At 31.8% G+C, this 10,947-nt stretch overlaps 2 protein-coding genes across 3 annotated transcripts; one reads left to right on the top strand and one right to left on the bottom strand.

Annotated features, from left to right (window-relative positions):
* Sirt6 (sirtuin 6) lies at positions 1-7,419 on the top strand. Of its 2 annotated transcripts, XM_088225447.1 has the most exons (7): positions 42-222; positions 653-780; positions 1,632-1,767; positions 4,535-4,777; positions 5,836-6,009; positions 6,150-6,273; positions 6,355-7,419. In XM_088225447.1, exons 4-7 carry the CDS (start codon positions 4,626-4,628, stop codon positions 7,252-7,254), a joined length of 1,350 nt encoding a protein of 449 aa, XP_088081573.1. In that variant the 5' UTR covers positions 42-222; positions 653-780; positions 1,632-1,767; positions 4,535-4,625; the 3' UTR covers positions 7,255-7,419. The 2 variants fall into 2 exon arrangements, with proteins under 2 accessions (XP_088081572.1, XP_088081573.1); XM_088225446.1 differs by lacking the exon at positions 1,632-1,767 and having other exon boundaries at positions 1-222.
* Positions 7,420-7,566: 147 nt separating this feature from the next.
* Positions 7,567-10,857, bottom strand: RpS15 (ribosomal protein S15). The gene is made up of 4 exons (XM_088225448.1): positions 10,821-10,857; positions 10,520-10,605; positions 8,681-8,903; positions 7,567-7,762 (listed from the first exon to the last, which is right to left on the bottom strand). Exons 1-4 carry the CDS (start codon positions 10,827-10,829, stop codon positions 7,637-7,639), a joined length of 444 nt encoding a protein of 147 aa, XP_088081574.1. The 5' UTR covers positions 10,830-10,857; the 3' UTR covers positions 7,567-7,636.
* Between the last annotated feature and the right edge of the window lie 90 nt (positions 10,858-10,947).

Raw genomic sequence — 10,947 nt, 5'->3', positions numbered from 1 at the left:
GTAGCCTATTAATTTTATTTACTCAAGATTTTGCCCTGCTTGTCATTTGTCAGTTTTGTCGATTTATAAAAGATTTAATTCGAATTAATCGAATTGGCGTCTAATCTCTGTTGGCGTCTGCCGGGAGTAAAAATAAATAAATAAAATTCACATGCAATGTCGTGCACTTATGCCGATGGATTATCTCCATATGAAAATAAAGGAGTTTTAGGTGTATCTGAGGTATATTGATATATTTTTTGTAGTTAAAATATTATATTAGCCGCCCGGTACTTAGAAATTCAAACATTTCACAAAATAATACTACGACCTTGTTGTTAAAAACATTAAGTTTGAAGGGTAATTTATTGTACACTTAACAGTAGATTTAACAATTGTTTCATAATCCATTGCCCAAAAAAAAGTTCAAAATTCAATTATTCAACATAGCTGCACTAATATACGCGGTTCCCATTTAGATATTTTAATACGAAATTTGATGCCTCCAAATTTAAAAAAAATATTTTATGAAATGTTTATCAGTGTATCATTAATTGACGTTCATTTCTCGAAGTTGTCCCATATTTGTGATCAACTCTAAGGATGTAAGTACTACCTTTTTATACTTATTGTTGAATTTATGTTTATTCTAATTACGAAATTTATTTGACAGAAATTCGATTCAGCAGATGCTGTGAAAGCGAAATGTTCAACTCTTGTTGAATATATGAAAGAATCAAAATATATAGTTGTTCATACTGGCGCTGGGATAAGTACGTCGGCAGGAATACCAGATTTCAGGTACATTTGAGTATTATTATAATTTAAAAAATATATACAATAACCTGTTCTTCTATGCTTGGTTACTATATAAGATGTATGTTCTTTTAAGTTTGTTATTTATCACATTTTTGTATGAGTCCTTTTAAAACTCTTATTACAAATCATTGGGGGGCTACCACCTCATTACCCAAAACTGTTACGATGACTAACCCCAGAATTCAAAGGTGTCGTCTGTCAGACTACACGACTAAAGTACATTCACGTGATTGGCCCATTTCACATTATTGCAAAAATTCACACGGCATGATAAAATAACATCGGTAGATTGATATTTGTTGTATTATAATATATTTTTTTATTATAAAATATTATCAGATTGTCATTCGGGCGTTCAAGCTATATCTGATATTCGGTCGGTAAATCCATTAATTGTAGATATTCAGTGTAAAATTAAGCATCTAAAAATCAGAGGGGTGATTATTTAAATATGCTGGATAAGAGGACATGCTGGTATCGTAGGAAATGAGAGAGCAGATAAATGAGCAAGAGCCGCAACTTGTAAAAGAACGGCACCTTTCTTCTCAGAATTTCCCCTTAGCTTTGCTAGACGCTGTATAAAACAAAATACGCAGCAGCATTGGGAGGATCATTACCGTGATTCTTCTACAGGTAAAATCACTAAAATGTTTTTCCCAACTGGCTGATGCAGCAAACTTCCGTACTTTTGAAACGACTCAAATTTTTACCGGACACGGAGCTATGAAAAGTTACCCATATGGGTTTAAATTAAGGAATGATGACTATTGTCTATGCGATGATATTTCTTCACAGAGTATTAAACATTTGTTATTTCAGTGCCCATTTTTCAGTTTACAACGCCATAATCTTGAAGCAGAATGCAGGAAAGATGGAATATCCCTAACAGATATCCACACTGTCGTTAAAAGTAGTTATCACGCGCCATTGTTCTTGGACTTTGCAACAATGGTGATTAGACTCATAAAGGTAACAAACCAAAATCAGTGATCGAACATCCCATTTCCAAGACAAACAAAAACGATTTTTCCAAGTACCTTAGTCTTGTACATGACACGTAAGGCTTATAAATACAGGGGTCCAAATATGTATATAAATTTATTTATTTTTAAATTATATTTTTTTTAATGGCAGGCAAACACAATTGCCAGTACACCATGGGGCCGACTAATCTCCACTCGATTTTCTTTTGCAGGATTACCTGAGAGCAGCTGCTGAGTAAATTAAAATTACAGTGTGTTAGATTGTTTAATAAGCCTATGTTAATGTGTTCGTGCCTGTCGGTGAACCAAGTAAACATTCAAATTTTCAAGAAAATAAAACTTTGTTATTAGTGTAACACAATTTTTATTCTTTTATAAGAACACTACTACAGTTTCGGGAGAGCACTCCTCCCATCGGCGGGTGATATAAAACTAACATAGTAAACACAGAATATTGTTCACAATGTCATACTAATAACAATGTTTTATTTTCATAATAATTTATAATGAAGTGTTACGAAGTGAATGCCGATTCAATTAACAATACAAATTTTCGTTTGTGTTAGTAGGCACATTAGAATATTTTATTTGAAAACGTTCTGACACGCTTATGAGAAAGCAGCAAGTGCATAGTTTGGAAAATAATAGATTTTGGTGTTATCGGGTGTAGTAAGGTCAATTCTATGTTCTGCTAAAAATAGCTAGACCGCTTTTATACAAAAAATGTAATAATCACCTTCTGAAAATAGTGTCGGATCACAAAAACGGCATTTCTCAATTTGCAAAAAACACCCACAGCACTAGAAAAATCTGTTGGTACTTTAAAAATAATTAAAACTGGTCAAATACATGATAAGATTCTTGTTTGTAATGTAAAAAAAAATATGTATTCATTGTTTATCATTTGTCTAAGTCAAAAACATTCCAACTGTTGTGTAGGTTTGATTATTCACTCGTTTCATAAAGGTGCTATTATCTCAGTTTCACTTTTCTATGGCTGGCTTCTTTCTGCATAACTAAGTTCATATATAAGTAAAGTTTATTAAAGATTTAAATGAACTGTACAAAAAAAAAAAACAGTGCACCCTAATTTTACTGTGCTAAAATATTAAAACTATGTATCTGAATTTTTTTTAAAGATTACTGAAAGTATCATTTAACCCAGAAATTAAGAAAAAATAGCACAAAATTTGTGTGGTTTTAAATGCATATAATTCTTTAACTATGGCTTTTAGAAAGAAAGGCTTCTAAAATCCATAATTTAAGAATTATTTTTAACAACTTTCCTGTTTAATCTATTATCTATAAGTTATTAATTTTACTTTAATATTTCATTTTTATATGAGTACCAATGTGTCTAAATTTCAAAAGGTGTAATCTGCCAGTTGAAAAATAGTTATATTTCAAATGCATAAAACTTTTTAGTATATTTTTTTAACATACCTTGAAAAATATTTAATCATGCAAAGACACGATTTGAAAAATGGCATTTTAGAATGGCAAAATTTTATGATTTCCTTACTTTTTATCAGACCTTTAGCCTTAATCATGCATAGCCAAACAAACAATACACATAATCGACTCTTTTGGCCTGTTGTGGTGCAAATATAAATTATAATAAACAAGTAAAAAGATTACCTATTTAACTCAATAAATCCTCCGGAAACCATTAATTCCAGAACCGATGCATATAGAAACCCCCTTCCTGCTAAAGGTCCAAACCACTTGGCTGCAAACAGGGTGATCAAAACCACATCTCCCTTAGCCAAACTACACTATTAGATCTTCCTTATGCGCTTTAGATTTCCATCTAGCATCATCGCTTCTATCAATGGGATCTCAGAAGTCCTATTGTTTTAGAAAAAATGAGAAATAAACACCTAACTGAGCATTGAAAGCCCCCACAACTCACATGTATCGGTTCTAGAGGCATCAAATATGGCTTTTACATTTTTTTTTCTCAAAGATTTGTATTTAAATTTACTATTTTCAATGCCTCTATAGCCATAAGATTATTAATTAAGGGCCGTTAACGTGTGGATAATACAATGGGTATTTCAATATTGTCTTGTCCCAGCTCCGTGAACAGCCTCGACTGCGCAGGTCAGAACGCTGGGACAATACGAAAATTCGCCTGCAATTCACACGTGAGTACTGCGAAAATGAATACACAACAGCGTTTATTACGAGTGAATTCACACAAAATATTATTTATTTTATACAAAGATGTATTGGAAGTGTTAACGAACGAACAAAATAATTAAAAAGATTTTTTTCTGCTGTCATTTTCGGTAAAAAAAAATTTGGGAGGGACACGTCCACGACAAGCGAATCGCTATTGTGACAAGGTCCTGACCGTACGCGGACAATGTGGCCACCGGTGGCCGCACGCAGCGGTTGGGATAGTCATTGTTCCGCATAGATAGCTTGCTCGTCAATTTGGGCGGTAATGTTTTGGGACTTTTTTTTGCCCTAAAAATAGCCATTTAATAAATTGTATTGTCCACATGTAAACGGCTTTTCAATATTGATCAAAAATACTTACTATGACAGTGGCGTGGTAGGATATGTTAGTTCATTAGCCTTCAGAGAAAGCTATGTCTGAAACACCCTTACTAGTCCAAATTTTTACATTCTTTTGATGCAAACATCTGTTGGAAATTCAAAAAAAAAAGTTCATTATATTATAATAAGTTCACTAGCTATTTGAAACCTAGCATCTATTCCTATCCCAAATTATTATTTCTTTGCAGGGGCCCAAATGGGGTGTGGACTCTGGAAGAAAAGGGTCTGAAACCGAGTATAAACATTTCATTTGCCGATGCCAAACCAACTAAAACCCATATGGCTCTCAAGAAGATGGTGGACGAGGGAATTGTTCATTACATTGTGAGCCAGAATATTGATGGGCTGCATCTCAAATCAGGGATTGAAAGGAGTGTTTTGGCTGAATTACACGGGAACATGTTTATTGATCAATGCAATTTCTGTAAAAGGTATTTTTTTATTGAAAAGGAAATCTATGTATTAACAGGGTTTATTACTTGTTAGTATCTGGCTCAAAAAACTTGTTTGTTTTCATTGGGATATTCATATATTATACAATCCCTGGAAGATAAAAATATGAATAAATTAAGGTATTGATTGATTTGGTGTTTATTTTGTAGAACTCCATATTTAAACTTATATTAGAAATCAAACACTGATTTGAGTCCACTGAACACTCTATTCTATTTTTTCATATATAAAAAATATAAAAACAAAAATTTCGTGACAATTGTTTCGCCTTGTTAGGGCATTTTCAAACGAATGTGAAGATTAGATGGATTGAATGTCCTTATATAGTTATATAATTCAAGGTACTTAAGTAGAAAATAAAAATAATCTTTTGAACTATAGCATGTAAATTAATCATAATTTCGGGAAAATCCAATGGTTAAGTGTTTAATAGGTAATGGGGAATTTAGGTATTTATATTTGAATTTCTAGAAAAATATAACAAAGTAAGTATTTATTGACATACTTGTATGTATTGTGAGATAATTAATGAAGCTTTATAGTTTTATAACCTTAGATAATTGTCGAAAAAATATCAATAATATTATAACTGGTTGCTGTTCATTTTAATTTTAAAACATGATTGAAATATTATGAAGAAATTTAAATTTAATCTTCACATTAGTTTGAAAATGCCCCAACAAGGCGAAACAATTGTCACGAAATTTTTGTTTTTATATTTGTAAAAATAAAATAAAGTGTTCAGTAGACTCAAATCAGTGTTTGATTTCTAATATTATAAGTTTAAATCAAGGTATTGTTGGATTTACTACTAAAAATATTTGTAGAAAATGTTGTATGCAATTGTTATAGTATTTTTTTTTTGCCATAAATAACACTTTCCTTTTTTTTAAAAATTATAAATTACTGACAGCTTAGAATAAGTATTATGTTATAAAATTACTTAAAACTGCTTATGATATTTAAATTAAAACTCATAGAAATAATTTGAATACAAGTGAGTGACATATGCATATTTAATTTTATTTATTTTCAGGCAATTTGTGAGATCATCGCCGGCTCCTACTGTAGGCCAGCGGACCATAGGAATACAATGCCATGGAGGGGGAACGGGAAGGAAACCATGTCGTGGAAAACTACACGACACTATCTTAGATTGGGAACACAGTTTACCAGATGATGATTTAGATTTGTCTGATAAAAATTCTTGGTAACCAATTAATTGATATATCTTTTGTATTTAGGATAAATATAGAAATAATGTGCCTTTAGAGTAGAATATGAATGAGAGGTGATTCATCAGATATATTATAGTATATTGTTATTTTGAAATTCCTGCATTTTTTACAGCATGGCAGATTTAAGTATTTGTTTAGGCACAACATTGCAGATTAATCCAAGTGGGAACATTCCTTTAAGTACATTGCGGTACGGAGGGAAACTAGTCATATGCAACTTACAACCGACTAAACACGTGAGACTTTATATAAATGTTAAAATTTATTAATTAAAACTGAAATATTATATTTTGTTTCCTAATGATCTGAATTTTTAGGATAATAAAGCGGACTTAATCATCAATACTTACGTTGATGATGTTTTTGAAGAAATTATGAAACTATTGGGATTGGAAATACCAGAATATGATCCCAAAGGGGATCCTGTGTTTATATCTGAAAATGAATACGTAGAGTGGACTGTCCCTAAGAAGCTTCTTATACAAGCTAAGGCCAAGTTTAAAAAGAGATGTGAAGGTGGTATTAAAAAGAGAGCTCTCGTAAAAAGAGAATACAAAATTCAACAGGACGAGTTGAAAATTCAATCGAAAAAACTTAAAAGAATGGAAAAATCCATAGTCGTAAAGAAAGTCAAAAGTCAAAAGGTTATAAAAGAGAGTAAAGACGATGTCATAGAACTCAATACTTCAGATGAAGACGACGTTATTTTGGTAAATGAATGTGATTCATCACACATTGAAGACGAAGACCTAAACAATTCAAAAACTGATATGAAAACAATATTATCAGAACCAAAAGTAGAAATAATGTCAAAATCAGATCTACATTTCAATTCTGATGCAGTATGTTCTAGTAAAAATCTTTTACCAGATGTTACAGAGCCCAAGTCAAATGGAAATGGCGAGTCAATAAAAACCGAATACAATCTCGATTCTGATGCTCAAAAGAATAAAAAGGAAAATTACATAGAAGATAATATTGAAGACGTTGCCCAGAAGGAACAAAAGGTAAAATTGGAGCTCTCACCAGAAGAGTGTAAAATAAATGTGGAATCAGCTAGCTCAAAAACTGTGATGACTTTTGAAAATAGTTTACCCATAGTTATTTCTGAAGTCAAAACAATGGATACTGATTATCACAAAAGTCAGGATAATGCAATAGAAAAATCCAATGTTAAGGATCTCTCAGCACAACCAAAAAACAATATTGACAGATAAATTTATAAACATAATACTACCTAATAAATGTGGTAACATACCTATGTTAAGTTAAGATTACTCATATGTTTATTTTGTAATAAAATATTTTCCTTTCGAGAAGGAAGTTTTTTTTTGTTATTTTTTTAAATATGATTTACAATAAATCAAATAATTATGTTTAAACTGGTGTTTTTTTTATTTTATTAATACCCTAATGAGTAACATTTTATTTAATGAATGATGTAAATCATATAAGGATGTCTGGCCATAAATTTGTGAGGCAGGTGCGAAGGTTTTATAGAGGTTTGATGGAAAACTAAAACAAGCATGTGTTGGCCAAATAAAGATTTATTTTACGATCTCCATGTGAACCATTTTAGCATATATAAAATATGGTAATTTACTTAAGAGGAATGAACCTAGAGCTGTGGGTGGCACCAATACCGGGGCGACCGTGCTTTACAAGTTTGTAGGTTACGGAGAACTCCCCGAGGTAGTGTCCAATCATCTCGGGTTTAATTTCAACCTGAAGTAGAGAAAAACAAATATAATTTATTTACAACCTAGAATTGGCCGTTCATTTAAATAAGTTTAAAACAGGTTAAAAAATATTCATTAAAAACACAATGTTAAAAATCACATAATGATAAATAAATACAATCATTATATTGGAACATTAATAATTGCAGCATCTTGGATCATTATGCAATAGCGATGAAGAACCTCTCTAAGAGAATATGGATGTCTAATAATTTACAGATCTGTTGGACGTTATCTATTTTCTCCCACAGGCTTCTTGCAGATTGATTTTTTACACGAAAGTCTGTCAATAAATGCTGCATACTACTGGGATGTTTTGAGGTGAGACTGGAATATCGCCGAAATTCAACTGGATTTATTAATGAGAGAAGTGATTCTTCCCCACGAGCTTGTTCCCATACAGCGGCCTTGACACAAGAAAAATTGGGACCATTTAGATGGAAAGTACTGACTTAACGCCTTGCAATTTCCATGTCTTTGAGCTCCTCAAAGAAGCTCTAGGAGGTCAAAGGTTTAACAATGACGCAGGGGTGGTAGCACATGTACGCAATTGGCTGCAGATATGATGAATTTCTTTTAAAAGTTGCAATCACCACTTACGTATTTGTTGGGAAATATGTTTTTCAAAAGCAAGAAACTATGTGGAAAAATTACCTGTGCTTTTTTCTTGTTTAAATGTCAAATAAAAAAAATAAATCTAGTTTATACTTGGTTTAATTCCCCACTCAAGGCAGAAATTCCCCAAATTTTTATTTTTGTAGTGACAAAGAAAATCTTAATTAAAAAACAGTGCTTTTTAAATTTCAATGAGTAAAATAATAATAAATTTTTCAAACTACTTATACACATTCTTAACATATCTTTTTTAATCCAATATAAAATAAGAACACCTATCAAATCTAACCTGTGTGAAGGTTTTGCCGTTGTACACACCAACAATGGACCCAACCATCTCAGGAACAATAATCATGTTCCTCAGGTGAGTCTTTACAATCTCGGGCTTCTCATTTGGTGGGGCCTCTTTCTTGGCTTCACGCAGTTTCTTCACCAGAGCCATCGGCTTGCGTTTCAGGCCGCGGGAGAACCTCCTGCGTGCGCGTGAGTGCATCAGCTCCATGAGCTGCTCACTGTAAGAGAACGATTGAAAAAAAACTTACATTTTATGTTGTGATTTTACTTAAGCGCTTTGTAATAAAATTTCTTAGTGAAACCTCTATAATATTGACGGGTCAAAATCGCAAATCTATAATAAGTATAACAAACACATAACAAGGTGGAAATTTAATAAGTTTTCATATTAAATTAAATTTAAATTTCACAATGCATTAAAGTAATACGGTGTATTTATTTTTGGACTTTCCTACACCCCCTGCATGGACTTTCTACTCAGTAGGCTTTGAGAGGTATGCGGAAGACTCTGATATCTTAAGTGATAAAACTATGTTGTACCAAATGTACGTCAACGGGCAGGTCTTTTGTCTAAACATAAATGACATTTAATAAATTGCGAGCAGAAGTGGGCCCGGGAGGAGAGGAACGTCATGGCTGAAGAACTTGCGGCAGTGGTATGCCAAGTCTTCAGTGGAGCTATGCCGGGCAGCCTTAAAGAAAATAATGATAGCTAACATGATCGCAGACGTCCAATAACGGATATACACCCAGAGAAGAGTAATAAGATAAGATAATAATAAATAAAGATACAATAAACAATAGTTTTGATATTTTTATTTACCGAAATTGTTTTTTTCCCATTTTTATAGAGATTTCGAGGTTAGATGTTTAAAACTGGTATTACATATCTACTTCTGTAATTATTTAATCTATATTTATATTTCTCAGAGAATTTGAAATATCGAAGAAAAACCTTACACATTAGAAAAAAAAGAAATAAATAAGGTGTTATGGTTCAATGTACACATGTTTCACATACAATGAAGAGAATTTGGTAAAAATTGCAATAATAATAAGTATGATTCTTTAACCCCATTTTCATAAAAATATCTCACTGAGGGCACTTTGAATTAAAGGGATCATCAAATAAAAAGAGTAAATGAATCATGAAAATCTTTGTAATGTTGCGTTACCAGCGATCCAAAGTTACACAACTGCAGACCCAATTTTATATTTTAGTAAAAATAAGAAGATTTAATGATAAATGTTTTTTTGTTCCTGTCCTTAAATTTATTTTAAATAAACTTGAAAGCTTTCTGGGCAGGTTACAAATTACTCCTTGGAATCTTTGAGTATCAAAGTATTTGTTTTGCAATATGTAAACTTGAATGTAAAAAACAAAAGTGTGAATATTGAATAATCCTAAAAATCAAAAACATTGATAAAAAACGAGATTTATAGAGACGTCCTAACAAAAAATATTTGTCTAGTAAATTGATATCATTATATTAGCAAAAGAAATGTGTCGTCAATTTACTATAATCTTAAAAAACAATAACATTCCATTTGTACAAAAAAAGGAGGTTACGGATATGGTTATATTAATTAGACACTATTTACCATTGACAGGCGTTCTTTATATTATAAGAATCATTAACTGTCAAATATTTTGTAGCACAGAACGGTTTTCACTGATCAACTTTGACATCTTATCACCAAAGAAACTTTTCATTCTGATATTAAGCACTATAATTATCACTATTGATTGATTGACACTATTGTTGCGTTCACGTGTAGCATTTGCACAAGTTTTACAACATTAATGTAAATTTTAGGTTAGGTGAATACTCACTGTGGCATATCCAGGAGTTGATCTAAATCAACCCCTCGGAAGGTGAACTTCCTGAAGGCACGCCTTTTCTTCTGGGGATCTTCGTTCTAAAAGAAAATAATAACTTTGGTAGAATATGTTCCATATTTACGATTGTTAATACCAAAGATACCAAAATGTCAATAAAGAAGGACGGCGGAAAAACTACAAATTTTGCTTCCAAATATACAAAAAACTGTCATACACACAAACTTTTGACTTAAAAAATATAAAGATTATTCAGATAGATGCCGATTACTTCAAATAAGTAAAAAATACTTACATCGGCCATGTTTCCTTTGCAAACGACAAAATCAAAGAAAGAGAAGAGGCGGCTGTCAAAATAGCATATCCGGTAGTATACTTTAAGGCGATATAGTTAATCAGGAATGGCCAGTTATATGTAAAAC

Source organism: Micrasema longulum, unplaced genomic scaffold, assembly GCF_059751315.1.
Source record: "Micrasema longulum isolate JH-2025_06_02 unplaced genomic scaffold, ASM5975131v1 h1tg000362l, whole genome shotgun sequence".
Lineage (NCBI taxonomy): Eukaryota > Metazoa > Arthropoda > Insecta > Trichoptera > Brachycentridae > Micrasema > Micrasema longulum.
The sequence above is the reverse complement of the archived record's forward strand: the minus strand, read 5'-3'. Positions and strand labels throughout refer to the sequence as shown.